The sequence below is a fragment of the Seriola dumerili genome, unplaced genomic scaffold (genome assembly GCF_002260705.1).
Source record: "Seriola dumerili isolate Sdu_G_001 unplaced genomic scaffold, Sdu_1.0 BDQW01000167.1, whole genome shotgun sequence".
Taxonomy (NCBI): Eukaryota; Metazoa; Chordata; class Actinopteri; order Carangiformes; family Carangidae; genus Seriola; species Seriola dumerili.
In genome coordinates, this window is record NW_019174422.1 from 1480828 (window position 1) to 1500385 (window position 19558).

Below are 19558 nucleotides of genomic sequence, written 5' to 3' on the forward strand. Positions count from 1 at the left end.
TGTTCTTTCCCGCCATACAGGAAACGTTGAAACAAAGTCAGGGTAGAATCTAAAGTTAAAAAATGACTAATTGAATTAATTACAAAGTTTCTCTACAGAGCTCAGGTCTCAGTCTGTTCACAAATGGCAGGATGCAGGAGCAGATATTGAAAAAGAACATGTCTGACTGTGCGGCTGACAACACCCCCCTCTTCTCTGGTGACTGCAGCTTCTGGGGAGCCGTCTGTCTGTTAATTAACAGTTTACACAAATAGTCAGGAGTCCCTGAAGGTATTCAAAAAGAAAAAAACACAAGTCTAATTGCATAAAGCTATGCACCGGATACTCAAAAATCTATGCATATGAAATTTAAAGCCATTGATGTGAGTACATTAGGACACTGATGCTGCACAGTCAACACAGTAAAAACAAGCCATCAGAGAATCCAATATTGATCTGCTTTGCTGTTACATTAGAAAAGCTGTCTAATGCACCCCAGCCATGTGTTGTAATGCATATATTGCAATGAGTTGCACATCGATTATCTCATCTATTATTAAAAAAAAATCCTGTACAGTCTTATAAGTGAGGAAATTATCAATAATTGTCTCGTCTGTAAATAACGTATATCTTATTTGATTATATCGTGGCGCTGCAGTGACACATGAGCACAAAAAATACAGCCATCAGGTCTTTGCAAAGGTGAACTTCACAGACTGAGTGCTGTTTGGCGTTTACTTTGGGGACTACCGTTTCTCCCTCAGCTTGGTGATAGTGGGGATGGATGGCAAGTGACATGTGACAGGGATGTGAGAGCCAGACCTCTCACTCACTTTTCCACTTGTAGAGTGACAGCAGGGGTAAAGAGCGAGCTTTAATTGCATGTGACGGCCAATCACGTTGGCAGGGGACATTTCAAGCCAGTAAAGACTCACCTGAGCAAAGGGTGAAGAAGGTGGTGGGCCGTAAAAATCAGATTGACATCCTCTGTGGAAGGCTTTTGCTTCATTGCACCTATCCCACTTACATCCTCCACTACTGCCCCAGTGCATCATACAAGTCAAAACAAACATGATTTCAGTGTGCTTAACACTCACCGACTCTTTGGAGCGGAGCAACCTAACCTTATACTTTTATCCATTAATGCTGGCTTTTTGCATCTGCAAGGAGAAGCAATCTGCATGAAAGTATTCACACAGTTCAAAAAAGTGGAGGGATTAGGGACTTAAGGAAGTCTCTCATCTGGAGCAGTTGTTATCGGATATTTTTGTTTGTTTGTTTGTTTTTTAAATGCAATGAACACCAGGTTATGAAACAGACTGGATTAGAATCAGTTATTAGGAGTGTAGATTAAAGCGAGCTCAGACTACAGGAGTTTTAACACTGGTTCAGCCCTCCTGGCAGGGAATCTGGTCCAGGCTGGGCAGGCTTGGGTGCATACTGCTGATTATAGGCACTACACACTGCATACCAACAAACAAGGGAATACGGCAGTTCATACAGTCTGATACAGTCCATCTTCAAATAAGAGTGTACGGTCACAAACTGTATGGTGCCAAATGCAGACAGTGAAGCAGAGCTAATGCAGTTCAGTGATTTATTTAAAACAAATAGGAACAAAAGGTGACGGAGTGGTGAGGCAGGCAAAAGTCAAAAACCAGAGAAACAAGTCCTGTAAGCAGAGGCAAGAATCCAATATCCACAAATCAGACAAACACAGGATGGAGGACAGGACACTAGGACAAGAGGAACATATTAAACTTAATGTTCTGACAACTGAGAAGCAAAAATAAACCTATACAGTAAATACACAAAAACTAATTGGCTAACAAGTAAAAGGTGACAAACTGTCAGGAAAAAAAGGCAGGAAGTAAAACACCATTGTTGTATGGGAGTCATTTCAAGATAAAACAGGAAATGACTACACAGAGTCCAAGTGGGAAGTGACACTGTACTATGGATATTAAATATTAAACATGTAAAAAAAAACAAAAAACAAAAAAACAAAGATTGAATAGGGGGAAAAGTAAGAGGGTTAGTATTTCTTCTATTTTTCTAGTCACTAGCTGAATTTGTCCTTTTACTGGAATTTGGTTGAGTCCATCAGTCAAGGTCAATACCATTATAGTACAGGCAGAAATACTTTAAAAAGCTAGGCACAGTTGAGTAGGTTTTCTTAGAAATTGCTTTCCTAAAAGGAAGCCCCTTAACCTCCATTTGAGTGACTATTAGTGGTTTACAATATTCTCTGTATTCTTTTGTAGTTTTTAAATTTAGTATATACAAATAATTTATTTCCCAAATACTGGATGTAATTTCCCCCTAATGGAGCAATTTTCAGCATTTTATTATATTTATAATGTACATTTTCTAATTGGTATTTGACTCTTATTTATTCTCATTTATTTACAACGGACTGGCTAACTCTGTTTGGATAAGTACTCTATAATTAAGTCTATTATTAATTTCATTACTGCTGTGACTTCAGGGGAGAAAGTGTACCACTGAAACCTCACTGCACTTAAGTAAAATATTTCCGCAGTCTTCCCATCTGTGCCCATAGGGTTCTAACCAACACACACTGAAATTGAGGGAATTGCTTATTGGGTAACTACAGGAAGGGAGGGGAGCTGTAATGATAGGAAGATAACGACAGCCACTTTACAAACACCGAGTCCCAACAGCACACGGCAGCAAAAATGTAACGCAGGAGATTGAACATTAACAAAATCTCAGCAATCAGATCCTATGGAGACTTGAAGCTTGAAGTGCTTCATTAGACTTTATCAGTGTAGTTAGTTGGTGAAGTAAAAAGACATGGCTTGGATTCTGTCAGCCGTACTGCTGATAAGGTTATCTATTGAGCTTCTTCAGATGGCCTTAAAGGCTACAGCCCCCCTCATTAGCACTCTACTTATTTATGTATACAGGACCAGTTAATTGGGAGTTCAATTATCAGACAGCGAGCCTCCCCCTTCCCCAACCGCACACTCAGATCCAACTCCCTCCACCTCCTCTCTCTGTGGTTGCCAGTGGGGAGCGCAATTATCACCATGATGTATGACTCTCCTTGGTGTCCTCTGCTCTTTGCTCCAGCCTCGTTCTCTCACTGTCCTCCCCCAACCATAACGACTAAAATTCAATGTCCCGCCTCACTCAACATTTTGGGACATTTAAACATTTACTATATATAGGATATCCTTATATCCCTGAAGCATTCAGATGATCATGTAAATCCATTCCTGCATTCTGCATTTTGTGCCATCAGGTCAAATTTGCTGGAATGTTTTATTGCTAAAAGGAATGTTATGTTACAAACAAAAGAGAAAGAAGTGCAGTTTAAAGGTTTCAGTACAAGCGCAGCTAAGCTTTTTGGGACAATAGCAGAGAATGGAAAGAGGAAAAATAACTACCAATATTGACTCATCTTCTGTAAAGGTAAGAAAGGATAACTTCTGGCTTATTTCTAACACTGAGAACTCCAACAACAAAGAACTCCTGCACACAGCTCTTGTCAAGCAACAATCACCACCACCTGCTCCTAGCAAGAACCCACGTTCAACAGCAGAGAAAAGTTAAAAAAATAGCACCTTTAGGACAAAGGGTAAAGTAATCTGATTCAGGTCTGTGTACCAAAACATTGTTGATATTTTTTTCTTAATGCAAGTTTACAATCCTTTGCTCAACCTCAGTGGGCCTATGGTCTTCTCCAACCTGTCGATTCACAGGAATGAAGTTCCAAGTCTTGTAGATTTATTTCTAACTGAAAGCAACACAGTTAAGGTGGAAATCAATCATGTGAAATAGAAACCAAATACTGTGGCAGTGATAGTTTACTTTATTTATAGGCCTTATTGATTTGCCTTATTTAACCATATCCACGGTTAAAAAGTATTCACAGTTTAAAATGGCTGAATGCAGCCCTTTTAAAACACATACTTATTTTCTATAACAGCTCCCTGTTTCACTGTGTGTAACTACAAATGTGTTCATGTGATTTTCATCATATCAATGTAGTGTTGCAGTGAAAAACATCATGTTCATGGGTGTGAGGATTTTTTGTCACACATGTTGAGAGAATAAAAGGAAAAGTTATTTTCAACATCACGTTTGAGTTTACCTTTCTGTCTGAAGGTAATTCAATATAAAAAACAATGTTCAAGCTGAAAATGATACAGAACTACAGCATAATAAATGCCAAGTTCATGGGTGTTGTGGTGTTAAGAGCAGTGTTGAGCCCTTGTCGTCAGCTGATAAACCCAGATTATTCAGGCCTGTTGAGGAAAATAGCATCTGTTCACGGCAGACCGTGTTAAAACATCGCCACAGGCTATAAAAAGGACAGTGTGTGTTTGAAATTGATGCCTTGACTCCCTGAACGTGGCACTGCTCTCTCTCACTCTGCAGCTAGGGGCTCACCAGAGGTCACGGCTTCTTGCTTTAAGGGGGAGGGATGGGGTCTGCCTACCCGACATGCAGGGTCCTGGCCGGTTAACTGCAAGGCTCCACAGGGACACAGGTTTCTGCTATTCTCCAACATATATAATAAAAAGTGATGATGAAAGTGAATTGGAGAGTAGTGAGCGGTAATGAGCTAAGCAGCTGTTTTTGAACATTTCTCTATATGGCAGTGTCTGGAAGAAACAGGCTGCGGCATGAACCTTTTTCCCCTCATAAATGGTGATGTGTTGATTTCACTGCTGGAGAACAGACAGTGGCTGTGGACAGATAACATGTAGTTTTCTGTGACACTGTCAGATACCATTTCCTGTCACAAGCTATATATGAACATAATGTCATGTTATTATGAATATGACTTTTTAGATTGTCCAATTAAGACAACAAACTTCCCAAATGTACAGAAAATTATATCTAAATCACTGCTAATACACACAGTCAACACACTGTAGTTATGGAAAAAACTTAGGAATGCTTAATACTTAAGGACACAGGTGTGCACGTAGCACAAGCATACCTCATCAGACAGTTGAGTGAAAACATTCAAGACACTCCCAGTGTTGACTCCCCTTTATACTTTACTATACTCAGTCCACAGAGCCTGTATTCAGAAACTGAGCCTTAAAACCAGCCGTCAGGACTTCTGTAACTTTGTGATGTCACAAAAAAGCAGTCACCGCTCTCAGCCATGCTCCACTTCCCTCCCACCTGGATCCTCCATCCAAACTTGCAGGATTTGGTTTCTCCGAGTGTTTACCTGAAATCTGCTATATTTTTATTAAATCTCTCAGAAAACAGTAACCCAACCAGAAGACAGGCTCAGAGCCTCCTCTCTTCTGATTGTGTTCCAGAAAGAAGCCTGAGAGAGGAGATGTAAAAATACAATGACATAGTTTTCGGGTCATAAAACCATAATATATATAAATATATACCTAAATGTATCTTCTTATGGATACCAAAACTTCAAATAAAAAAAGTGTAAAATATGAGACCTTTTAACAAAATAAATCTCTGTCACTTTGGAAATTGCCAGCATTTGGCTTTACAAAATCAATATGTAAGTAATTAAATTCACTGACCGGAGCATCTGCAAATTGATAGAGGGAAATGGCCACAGAGGTCAATAAATTCAATACATGCTGATTTTAGGTTTATTTTTATTCTGAACTCCAGTTAGTCTCAAGAAAGAAGTGTCTCAGTGTTTTTACTGCTTTTATTGAATTCTAATGAGGTGACTGGCTACTCTGCATGTACCATTTCTAACAGCTGGAGTCTGTCAAGTCAGCTCTAAATGGCAATTTATGGGAGACTTGAAAAAAAAAAAACATGACAAATAGCTTTTAAGTCAGGTGCATATCCAACCTCAATGGCAACCTGAAAGACTTTTCCATTTGTTGAGTAAATGGATGCACTAATATCACAGCAGTCATTTTCACACATTCATTTAACCTCTAATTACCCTAACTTGAGAGCTTATAGCTGCCTCGCCCTGCTCTGCCGTTTGGGGGTCAGCAGAGAATAAAGTCAGGGTCAGCATCAATTATAAAAACAATGGCCCACAGAGGCACATAGCAGCTTTAATTACAACCCCTAATAATAAAAGGCTTGGCCATAACTAGCTCAAAATGCAAGCTAATGGGAAGAGAATCTATGGTTATGGCAGGGAAGATACACCTACACACATACATTAAGCACATAAATGTTTCAGGTAGCATGTATGCTTGTTTCTCTGTTATATTTGTGAAGTGAAATCTGAATTTTGACAGCGGTGTCAGAGGTCATTTAAAAAAAAAAAATCATCAGTCCGACTGTGTAATGTCTGAACAGCCTCCCACTTCACCTGAGCAATATTAACGTGAATGAGCAAAATGCCAAAACCCGTCAGTGCCAGACAACGATGAAGGATGCTAACAGCTGAGAGAGATCACTGGTATTCAAATGAACGCAACAGGAGATACAGATACAAAGAGAGGAGAGGAATTTTTTTTTTTTTTTTTTTTTTTTTTTAAACTGCGCTAGGGAGATGAGATGGCACAACCTCCTTAAATCACAAAACTTCAGCTGTCATATTCCATTTTCAGATTGAGCAGATTCCACATGGGGTTGACATTCATCATTACAAAGTCTGGAAGCCAATATTTTGTAGTAAATTATACCTTTGTGGCTAATAGCTTCTGTTTCAATCATTTGTCCAAACTGCACTACAGGCTATCAAAGAATGGATGTTGAAAACGCATCTTTTGAGAGGATTTATGTAACGCCGTGTGGCAATGATCGAATGGTTAGGACTTTACCTTTCCATCTTTACTTTAGACAGACTTGAAAGCAACTTCTTTATGTCAGAGTCCAGTCTCTTCCAAAGCCTTGTATTCATGAGCATAGAGCAGCTGTTAGTAAAGAGGATGGAAGAGAAAACCGGCAATTTCTCTACTACACTCTCTCTGTCATATCCAACTAACTGTTAATGATGTTAGGGTTGTTAATATGTTCTTTTTTTAGGTGTTACAATTAAAAAAACTCGATTTTATTCCCACCTTTGTTAATAAATCCTTCATTGTCATACAGTAAAGTCACCAAAAGTCACTGGCATTCATCTGACAAAGAACAGTTTGTTTACTCTGTTGCTCTCACTGTTTTTTTTAATTAGAGATGGTCCAATATCATTTTTCCTTGCTGATACCGATCCCAATCAGCTGTTAAATGTTTTCTCATAACTCTACGAGCTGTATACTACTAACCCTGTATTGCCGTTGCCGTCATTGTTGTATGGCATGCCTTTGGTTAAACACAAACAAATGCATGAATGCCATAGCATCTCTCTTTCATTACAGTGGAAATGGTGCATAGTGATCACGGTGATCAGCTGCTTATATGGATCAAAAAGCTTGGGAGTCATTCCTGTACAAATACTGTTTAAACAATTTGCTCATAGTGATCAAGTCGTCCGCTTGCAGTTTTCATTTTGAGTCTTTTCATATTTGATAACATATGGAAAAATAATTTGAAACTGCAGTAGCCTACTGCGGCGAGCTGTCATATACTGAGGCTCTTTCTACTTGCTTATTTCTCTCTGGTCTCTGGTCTCGTCTGACTATGTGTGTGTATCTCAGTCACTGACTCAAGTTCCAATGACTGGCTGAATAGCATCACATGACCGGTGCCATAAAGGCTGGCAAAGCTGGTTAAAACAGAAACACCCCATCAAAGTGTAATAATAATTCTCAATAATTTCTAGGTTATAGGTCCAGATCTGGATAGGGCAGCATCTGGGTCTGGAGCCGCACTAAGGTCCACCTATTTGTGAACTTGTTCAACAGCTAACATTACTCTATTCAGCAGAAATCAGTTTTTCTTCACTGCCCTATAACAATAGTTGCCAGTTGCTGCACAACTTCCTGTGTAGGCTACTGTTTTAGAACGGAGTTTAGAAAGAGTTTATTTCTAGGAAAACTGACATTTTACTTGCGTGTGAAGCTACAAAGTTTATCGGTACATTACATGGTGTCAGACTGGTGCATAGACTCACGTACTCACTGATTCCCAATGCAGTATTTTAGGGAGTCTCGGAGTAATTTCTGATACTAGAATTGGATCCGGAACAACACTATTTTTTAATATAACTGATCAATGCACAACAGTTTTAAAATTATTTTTGCTTTTTAATGTTGAGTTTGAGGGATGACTTTTGTGTAAATGCTATTGAAAAGCTAATTAACAGTAACAAGAATAAAATGTTCCGTAGTTGGGATCACAGTTTGTCATTTGCCCATCAAAGTGAATTTTATAATGAGTCAGTTTTTGCTTTTAGTGTCATTTTGATTAGCGAAAAGTTACACTTTTTTCTTTCTTTTTTTTCATTTTTGGGTTTTGGCATTAAAAATAGGCTGAATATCACAACAAAATATCTGCTTTAATCCATAAATACATCTAAACTCCTTCAAAACTCCACAGCAGCATATTACCAAACTATATTTACATATTAACAATCAGCTACTTTTCTCTCTTAAATCCTCTTCTTTGGCTCTCTCTGAAGGACGGGCACCTTTCACTTGTCCCACAATTTTCTATAATTATCTTGTGTCCATGGAAAACATCTCTTTTATTCATTTATTTTATTTTGTTCTGTAAAAGCCCATTAGCTATTGTTTTGGTGATTCACATCACAGAGCTTGTTCTCACCCACATGTGAAAAGGCTGTTTTGGCATCTTTGGAAATAAACAGGCTGCTAATGAGCTGCTGCTCTGTGTGTGAGTGGCAGCTATACTAGAAGCACATTAATGTTTAAATTGATCAATTATAGACAAATATTTCTATTATTTACTGTTATTACATCCCTAAATTCAACAGAAATGGTAATAACTGCTACATCCTGAATTGTTACATCTTGGCCAAGTTTTGAGTACAGGTTTGCTCGCACCCCAAAATGATGTACTGTATATAAATAAAGTTTTAATTGTCCTGCTCACAATATTTTAAAAAAATGACATTTAAAAAATGTCAGCAGCAACATGCCAGAAACACCCATGACTGGAAAGTGTTGTGGCCACTCTGGTTAATCCACAGACCTCAATTTGAGTATTTACAGGAACTACTTTTTTTTTTTTACTATGGACATAAACCCTGTGAAACCCACATACAGCTTTGTCTGTGGATTATCCACAGTAACAGGGACAGTGTTTCTGGAAGGACATACTGCTGCTGAAATTTCTAAATGTAATTTTTCCAATTCTGTGAGCACTACAAAATGAAGTTCCATTTGGAGGTGGGCGATAGCGATAAAATCCTCCATCTATGTGTATATGTGTCATTTTTCATCTCAATATCAGGAAATAGCTTGATAAAGTACATTTTCTCAAAAATCAAATAAACTGTTCATGGAGAGAAGAACCAGACAGAAGCTGTCTGTTTTTGTCTCATCCACTGAGCTGTATGCCAGATAAATCAAAAAATATTTCATTACATGGATAAAGAAATCTAACTAAAATCCAATATTGCCCGCAATGGACTATTTCAACTAGAAATACTACAAATGAAGCTTAGCGTAAACTCAATCAGGAAGACCTTCGTTATGTCTCCTTCATTTACAGTCTCTCTCTGCTTCTTCTAATCAGCTAAATATGTCCTACTTAACTAAACCAATCATATTTCACCACAATCTCAATCAGCCAATCATGTTGTTGCTGTCAAACTTTAAATCTATTCTCTCTTCTGCTGTCAGCTGTCATTTAAGTTGTATTGTTGTGAACTTCCTCCTTCCCTTTCACCTCCAGTCTTCATATCCAGTGCCCAGGTGGAGCTCACCACCACCACCACCACCAGTGTCTAGACCGTGGGGGGTTCCCTATTCCGAGCATCCTCCCCGCTGTCTAACATGATGACATCACGATGGGGTCAAATCGCCAAAGACTCTCACATCTCTCACTTTTCCTGTTTCTGCACATGGACAATAAAAGTTTACTCGCCTCTCCTGAATGAAATGATTTCGTATCACCCACTCCTACCTCAGCAGAAATCTAATATACCTCACAACATGGATACATAAAACCAAAACAATCTGCATGGGTAGATTGGGAGCCAACATAATTTAACCATAATACTATATTGCTTTGAAAATAATGCACAGAGTGGTTGCTGAGATCTTTGCACCACTTATTTATTTTTTTCTGGTTGTTTGTAGTTTTAGTGACGCAAGAATCCGAGCTTATTCTACGGATTATACATCTCTGTGAAGAGGAGCATCGGCTAAATGACTAAATGATCAAGTAGTACATCATGAATCATCTAGAACGAGACACATGAATATATTGCGAGTGCAACATCTCATCATTAAAATGTTCCCTCTCTGAAGTGAGCAGGCAGCAGCCCTTTAAAAACAAGCTTTCCTTTGACATTGCCCCTTCACCACTGAGCTAACACAGCAAGACATGGATTTGTTAGTACAGACATCTAAAGTGTCTTAAAACCAACTAAAAGCAAGAGAGAGGGGGTGGGTAGGGGGGGGACCTTTACATTCCCACCCACGTGTTAGATAAAAGGAATAAATACACCGCTGCACTGGCAGTCAGCCATAATGACCCACTTTACAGTCCTCAAACCAAAGAACATCTCTGAAAATAAATTAACACTGAGCAAATGAATATCTCCGTACTGTCTTTCTCGGTCTTGCTCTCCTCTCCGTTTCTCACTGTTGATTAGTCATTGCTCTCTCTCTCTCTCTCTCTTGTTCCGTTTCTCTACTCCTTCCTTCCATCCTCTCCCTCTATCTTACTGTCTCTCTCCATTTCAAAAGGACAAATGTTTCCTGCAGTCACTGTAGCACTGCATTGGTATTCCACTCTCAATTTAGCCGAGAGCCAGGCAGCAGTATCTGCTTCCAGCAACCACACAGCAATCTGACACAGAGCACACAGAGAGAGAGAGAGAGAGAGAGGGAGAAAATGCTTGAAGAATTAAAGGAACTGTGAAATATGAGAGAGAGAGAGAGAGAGAGAGAGAGAGAGGAAGAAAGAAAGATACAGACCTATACTGCTGTCCAGCAGTAACATCATTTGCTGTGCTATAGGGCCTCAAAACAGCAAGAACTCATCCGCAAGAAATGGAGGATTGTGCTTTTTATTTTGTTTGCCTTCTTCAGAAAAAGAGACGCAAAAGACAGAAACAATGCAGATTCTCACGCAACTGTCCAAGACTGTTCCAGACTTTCCACATCAAAACAATTTAAAGGCTTTGATCTAAATCGTGCCTGCATGCCGATTTTATTCTTATTACTTCAGATCTATCAAAAGCAATTCACCAACAAAAAAATTGAACAAAATATTGTGTTTGTTCCTCTTTTCAGCACTGTTAAAGCTTATCTGTGAGAGCCACAAAATTGCAAGCCTTCAAACAATCGGCACACAACTGTGGCAAAGTAGTTATCTACCTTTTGAAGACTCAGTAATTACAAGTCATTTCATCACACAGAACAAGGCAGGAGCTACTGAGTCTATTGATTATTATGGAGGTTGTAGTGTTATATTAATAGAACATATGACAAAGAAAAAAGTGTAGATAATTTAGGATGAAGGGGTGCCCCCCCCTCCCCCTCCGTTACAAATGATCAAGACAAAGCATGCAATTTCTGATGGCTGCATAGGGTATGAGAGAATTCACAAGCAAGGTGTGGAGATGCAGACAGGATGAAAGACAGGGAGGGGGGGGTGCAGGAGGAGGAGAGGCTGGAGTGCGAAGTGCTGAGAGTGGGTAAAGGTGAAAAAGAGATAATTGGAGTAAGGCAGTGAACTCGGGAGAGACATAGAGGGGGAGGGAGATGAGGAGAGATGGAAAGCCCAGATAGCCATGAGAGGAGAAGGTAGACAGAAATGCTGCAGGACGAAAGAGAGATGGATGAACGTGAAGGGGGGGGGGGGGGGGGCAACCATAGATATGGAAATGGGATGTGTCAGTGAAGAAGGGAGCCAGAGGTTTAAAACAGAACAGAGTTTGACATGAGCTGACAGCACAGGAGCACAACCCAAGAGCAAATGAAGGCAAGAGCAGGGTGTACGCCAGAGACAATAGGAAAGAAAGTAAGAAGTGAGAGAGAAGAAAAGAAAGATGGAAAGAGAGAGAAGAATTCCAATGTGTGATTTTGCATTTGAAATAAATCTGTTTAGGTATTCAGCACCTTTGATGTTAAGTATTGTTTTCAAAAAAAAATCCAGCTACATTCAAAGTAGCACCTGTGCCATGTCTGAAACTCTTGTATGAGTCACATAATCCTGAACACCTGAACAAAAAGTGTTTTTTTTTTCCTTCAACAACTCAATCTTTCAGGCAAAGAAACTTCTATTATTTTGACAATAGAAGACTGAAATAGCAAAAGGTCTGCCTCAGGTAGCTTGTTCAGAAATCAACACACCGTCCTTTCTCTGAACCCTCACTGTTAAATCCTACTACAACACCATCATCCTACTGCCACTAAAAGAGATGACTCACATGTGACCTCTCTGCAAGAGACTTGAAAAGGTCAAGAAAAGTCTATTTCAGTATAATTTATACACATCAGAAATCAGCAACTGCCCTCACTATGCAGAACCTCTCCTGTCGCTGACCCTCAGCAAACTCAACTGCTGCACAGACACCAAAAAACCTCAGCGGTAAATCACCAACATCTCATTACATCATAGAGATTTTGAGTAACCAAGGAAACAGACCTAAAACAGTTGTAAGTTAGCTAAGGTTTAGCATGCCCTAGCATACACTAGCAATGCATATAAATCAGCGTAAAGCCAGGACAAGGTGATAGTTCCTTACCTTCCTTGCAGTACTTCCCCTTGAAGCGGGTGTGGGTGCAGTCACAGTGAACTTCTCCATACTGAATAGAGCAAAACCCTCCATTGAAGCACGGGTTCTGTTTGGTGCACAGGTACTCCAGGTCGCTCTGAATGCCCTGGCTGTTTAACAAAGTAGGAGGCATCTCTCCGACCTTGAGATTTGAGATCAAGCCCTGGAAGGGTGGCTCATACTTCACTGTACTGGACGTCAGCGCAGACAGGCGCACATCAGGCGGGATCCCGCCCACAAACAGGTCGCTGACCACCGCCATCTCCTTCCTCTTGGACTTCACCTCGGCCACTTTTGTCTCTCCATCCACCATCAGGAGGGTCTCACGAAAGTTGCGGGTGAGCAAGACCATGTGCCAGCGGTCGTCGTTCACCCGAGTCTCCATGTGCAAAGTGGCCGGCTCGGCGCAGTGGATGGCAAAGCGCAGCTGGAGGCGCCCGCCGGCGATCAGGAGCTCCAAGAAGTCACAGTTGCCGCCGTCGTCCAGGTAGAGTACCAAGGCTTTGCTAATGTTGGTCTTGAGACTGAAGCTCAGCTCGCCCACTGATCCTGCTTCCCAGCGGCCGTAGCGTGCCCATTGGCCAGGTGCTCCACCGAATTCCAGCATCTTCACTGTACTGAGCAGGCTGGAGAGGGCCAGAGGCCACAGGGGCCAACAGAGGAATCTTAACCCCCTTGTCATGCTCAAGTTTCCCCTTCTCTACTTTATATCTTATAGGTGTAGTGAACCACAGAGGTAACGTCTTCACTGTAGCTAACAGATTTCAAATGTAAACAGCAATTGTTATGTAACACTGAACAACTGGGATATAAAGCTAACTGGGGATAGTAATCCTCACAGTGGCCCTACTACAATTTTCCTGACGAATCAGCAGTTATTTCCCCTTCTCTCTGATGCTCTAATTCTTGTCCTTATCCTGACTCTCTCCTTCGTCTCTCCATCAGTTGGTGCCTCTGGGACTTGGAGGAAAGGAATGAGGAATAGCGGGAGAGTAAAAGAGGGGGGGGTATGATAATTTCAACACAGCCGTTTCTTCAAAAGCCTTCGGTCTCCCCTGGACCGAAAATAGAATCTTTGTCTCTAGAATCCAGATCTCGGTGCAATTTCCAGGAAATGTGAGCCCCTGCCAAAAGCTTGGGGGAAGAGTTATCCGATTGTGATCTTTCTTTAAGGGGGGTGCAAGCAGAAGAAAATGAGCAAAAGAGAGGGAGCTGTGGAGTAGACGGGTATTAGAGCTTGCTGGTGTCTGATAGAGCATGCGATACGTTCATGGTTTCAGCATACACCCATTCTTCGCCAGAAATGTATAGAACATGAGGTTTTACTCAGGTATGGGTCCCTTCATTATGGTGGCAGGTGGGGATCTGGAAGAAACACACACAAAAAAAAAAACAACTGTAAATTACATGCAAACATCCTTCAGTGAATTTCACCCTGAATAAACACAATAGACCTTTTTTAAAATAGTATTTAATTTCTTTTGTCCGTCATCTGTAGTTTGCTTTGGCTTGCAGTTTTAGACCCCATGCACTGTATATGAAAATCCCCATGCCCTTTTCAGTTAAGAGCTGACAGTTCAAAAAATAAGAAGTTTGTCTAGATCTGAGCAATAAATTTGCTTTTTGAGTTTTGCATGGTTCCATACTTCCCACAGGGGCCTGAGCAATATGAATGTCTTATTTCATCTGCTCGCTCTCGGTCATGTCAGTAGATATGTCAGGCAACGTTCTGAGACCGAACATAATGGTTTCATATGCAGTGAAGAGAGGTGTTATACAAGTGCAGTTTTTGGCCAATCAGCAATAAACCAGTTGAGTGGATGTCACAGTTACGTCACTGCAGTTGCGTGTGCATCATGGTTGCAGAAAAACAGTGGGAACAAGTGGAGTGAAATGGGTGAGATCATCGAAATAAGGAAAAGTCTTGTGTGTCTCTGGACGTCAGAAAGTGAATGCAAAAAGAAACATGAGCTTATAGAATACAGTCGTTGTAGACGCCCTTTGAAGCAAAACACAGACATATTATACGGTTGGAAGCCATGAAACAGACTGGACTGATGACATCACACACAAAGGCAGAGTCAATGATGTAGTTAACAATGATAAATTGGTAACAGCAGCAACCACGAAGCTGGCATTCTCAGTAGGCAACTTCATAATGGTACACACCGTTGACCAACGCTAGCAACGTTAGCCTGTAAGCAGAAGTAGAATGTAAACAAAGCTAGCTATAACATGACTCAGTGTTTATGTATGTGTGAATAAATGGGGCACAGGGTGATATTTTATCTGTGATTTGACATTGACTTTTACTCATAATGTCATTGGCGTTACAACATTATGACTGAGGATGTCTTACAGGGTGAGCGTCCATGGATTTAAAAAGTCCAGACTTTGTTCGCTCACTGTTACCTTTTCTATTTTGTCTTTGTTTGGTAAATCAGTACAATAATTGCTGTCCAGTTGATCAATAATCCTACAGACTGATGTCTTACCGCACGCCACCACAACAGCTTCAATGCACCTTTATTCTAAAAGTCAATGAACTCTACTCGAGTGCTTAACATCACTCTTCCATAGGATATTCCCCCATATGGTGTTTTGATGATGGTGGTGGAGAGCGCTGTCTATCACATTGGTCCAATATCTCCCATAGGTGTTCAACTGGGTTGAGATTTGGTGACTGTAAAGGTCATATCATATGATTTGTATCATTTTCATACACATCAAACCATTCAGTGACCCCTCGTACCCTGTGGATGGGGGCATTGTCGTCCTGTTCCTCCACTCATTTCTCAGGTTTTTCCTTTAATGCGTCACCTGTCTGTATGTTGTAAACTGACGGCTGATACCACTAACGGTCACTTTCCAGTTACAAAAAAGTCATCACCGTTTACAAACAAACAAAAAAAGGTCTATTGGATGTATTTGATAAATTACACCCTTACACTGTGGCGTGCACACACACTTTGGACATACACATGCAAACGCACACATTATTAAATTAAATGTGATTCAGAGTGGAGTGCCGCAGCGTCTATGTAGCTATCTGAATAGCTGGTCTTGACCCTGGGGCTCGACCTAATCCCTAGCCATTATTTCTTGAGTGAGTTTTATTTTCCACCGCAGACAGTCTACAATTAAAGCCACGCTCACCACTGCTCATGTTCCCTTGTGCTATTCCGCACGGCTTCAAAGTGACAACAGCAATGACACTAGCATACATGCAGAGGAGGGGAGGGAGGGTGGGAGAAATACAGACAGAGAGAGAGAGCGAGAGAAAGGCTGCATAATCATAATCTCAGAGGGGCGAGGCTTAATGTCAATGGAGAAAGATGAGGGAGGACAGAGGGGACAGACAGAGCTGTGAGAAACGGAAGAGGGAGGAAAACAAATAATATCGTGGCTATTCTTTCTCTGAGGGATTTCCATGTTGGCGAGCAAGAGGCAGTAATGTTGCAAGCTTGTATTTTCAATATTGGAAGCACAGTACACACCATGCTCGGTATTCAATTGTTTTAGGTTGGGAGAAAATTTGCTTGTTGACAGCAATAAGGGGCATTGCATCATTCCAAAAATACACACAAAAGTTAACAATAATAGCCACAGAGTCTCATGTTTTTAAAGACAGTAGCATGTGTCACAACCTTTCAATCCGACAAATATGAGCACAGCTATGATGGCCTCCATAGTAAATGATATAAGTGATTTCACAGTTGTAAGAAAAGGGTGAAATTTCAGCTTTATCCGGTCATGGCAAACACAGACTAAACTAAATCAAATATGTTTAACGTGTATGATACATTTTTGTTTTCGGGTTGTCTGTCCATACGTCCGATTCTCGTGGACACGATATCTCAGTAACGCCTTGACGGGACTTCTTCAAATTTGGCACAAATACTCACTTGGGTTTTGGTGGTCAAAGTCACGGTGACCTCACACAACATGATTATGGCCTAGTGAATGCAATATCTCCAGAACTTCTCAAGGGGTATCCCTGCACATTTGGCACAAACACACCTCACAAAACACAGTTTTGGCCTTGTGAAGTAATATCTCTAACACCTTGAGGGAATTTCTTCAAATTTGGTACAAATGTCCACTGACAAACTGATTAGATTTGTCAAAGGCGGTCAAAGGTCAAGGTCAGTGTGACCTCACAAAACACTTTTTAGTGGCAGAGGCAGACAAGCATGAGGCGGTAATTGTAGTTTTAGTCTAAGCTGTGGTAGTGGGTTAGTTTTGATTGTTATCCTATAATATCAAAAATCAGTTAGTGTTACCACTGGTGGATGTCAGCATACTTGTGGTGAGAAGGTACAGGTGGCAGCTTGTCTGTGGTCATGCTAAAAACAAAACAAAAAAAAAAAAAACAGCTTGGAGTTAGGCTCATCTTCTATGTGTTGCCATTTTCCTTACAGCTTCTTAAATTTCAGCTGGAGATGTTGTACTCTGCTGTTGCTGTTGAGCGTGCACCTTCCTGCTTTAAGGCTTTTCAGTTTCTGACAGCAATAGGAGGGCTGGAGCCCTGCATGGGGTGCGTCATGATTCCCTCTCTACACACATCTAGCTCTAAGAACACAAGTCTTAGTGTATGTCAAACTGCTGTTAAATGTGAAACACTGTCAGACAAACGTCTTCTAAAACACAGCAGGTGCAACATGACTCTAGGAGTGATAAAACCAGGCAGGTTTATTTTGGTCTCTGAGTACCAGGGTCCCAATCTGCATTTGCACATGCTAGCATAGAAACATACAGTATGTAAAGTAGCAGGTGTGATTCACAGGATTCAAGTAACAGCATTTATGAGAAGAAACAAAGATCCTGTTGACAGACAAGAGGCATGCTCAGATACACATATGGATAGGTACACTTTACAGTACATTAACATAGGCTGGAATAAATGTACACATAATCATACTGAAGTGCAGACATATACTACATCATGAACCACCAAGACCCAAACATACACACACACACACACACACACACACACACACACAGATCATGACTGTTTTAATTGCCATTATGAATGTCAACAAAAAACATGATAAATCCCCTCAACACTGGGACCAAAAGAATTGCATTTTGTGAACAATTTGAGAGCTTACACTTGTTTAATCAACCATTCCTTTAACCACATCTGTGTCCCTTATGGGGAAATAGATTTGGAATATTCCTTGGCCAAATTGAATATTCATCGAGTTATTTCTGTCTGGTTGGGGACTCTCTCCCGCCACAGAGGGAAGCAGCGTTTCCTGGTCTTTTCACAGTGCTGTGTTTATCAAGGTTTACTATGTGGAGTTTCAGTGTTATCCTCCATGCATTGTGTTGGTATAGTTATTATGGGGTATTGGTAGGCACTGCTGATGGTACTATTAAATCCCAAGGACACTGAGGAAACATAACAAGCCTCGAGAGATAACTAGAGCTCCGAGGGTTGTGCTTTATGTGTGAGAGCGTGTGGTTGTGATTGATTCTAGTTGCGTGTGCAGCTGTCTGCATTCAGCAGAGCAAACGTCCTTGTGTGACAGAGCAGTGTTCATCTGGACCATGTAGTGTATACTCAGTGTGAGTTTGTGTGCGTCTATATTTATGCCCACATTTGGGATTATGATTTTTGTCACAGTTGTACTCTACAATGTCTCTTCTACAGCATTTGGCTGGAGCATTGTTTTACAAATGGTTTGTACGATCCAGCTTCGGTCCAGTTTCAATCCAAAAATAACATGTTTGCCACCCCCAACCCACCCCACCCCCCAACTGCTAGCGTGACATCCGTCTGCCTCAATTCCTTACTGAAGAAAAGGGACAGCTCTCTTGCTCACAGTGCTTGGCTAAGCTGCGGCAGAGCAGGGCAGGGCAACTAGACTGAGCCCCCCCCCCAAAAAAAAACCCAATAAGTACCCAGTCTCATACACCCTAACACGACTTTTTATCCAAGCAAAGCTCTGCTGCCCTCAGGATAACTGCATTGCCATGTGAGCCATGAGGAGTGTTGGCACGATCTTGACAGAAACTTTGCTCCAACTCTCATAGAGTCTTTGGCTACGTCCACACAGCAGTAGAAAGTGTCCCATTTCTTATTTTCACCTCCTCACTTATGACAAAGATTTTTGATTCAATGACAAAAAGAAAATACTTATGAATTTGCTTTTTTTTTTTTAAAGTCTGTGGCATAAACCCGTCTGACAGATTTATCTGAATGCACCAACTGGGAGTACTGAGTGACTGCCATCATGTTAAATAATTCATTTGAGCCAGGTGACATGATTTCCACGCCTTCAGCAGCTTAGCTACACCAGCATTAGCATAGAGACAACAAGACAGCTGAAATGCAGCTAACTTGATTGGTATTTGCCAAAATTCAATCAAATCTTATTATAAATATGTCAGAAACAGAAACTGGTGTAGTTTCTGTATTTTCACTTAAGGTCTGCTTCTCTATTAAGCAACAGTCAACTGCTATGACCCTGGATATGGTTAACATCCTAGTATTTGGCTTACAATGTCAGAGTGGGCACGGAGGTCACGCGTTTGCTTGTGTATGGTTGGGGGAGTTTTTGTTCTGTGCTTTTTTGTTGTGGAAGAATGAGTTCAGCACACTTGCATTATGCCTTGGAGTAAATGTGTGTGTGTGTTTCGGTGTTTAATCCATCTCTTGCAGAGCTCCGCCTTGGCCCCAGGTCTCCAGATTCCCCACAGACCAGACTACACCTGTTGTGTGAAGCTGTGCCAGGCTTTCATCTTCCTTCTTCCGCAAACGCTCAGCTCACAGACGGTCAGGTGAAGTCT

General features: G+C 40.9%; 1 protein-coding gene across 1 annotated transcript in view; it reads right to left on the bottom strand.

Annotated features, from left to right (window-relative positions):
* nrxn2 (neurexin 2) overlaps positions 1-13445 on the bottom strand; it is a 630539-nt gene extending 617094 nt beyond the window's left edge. Inside the window, exon 1 of the mRNA XM_022752210.1 lies at positions 12734-13445. Within this exon, the coding sequence (XP_022607931.1) occupies positions 12734-13445 (712 nt within the window). The remainder of the gene's footprint in view (positions 1-12733) is intronic.
* Positions 13446-19558: the final 6113 nt, after the last annotated feature.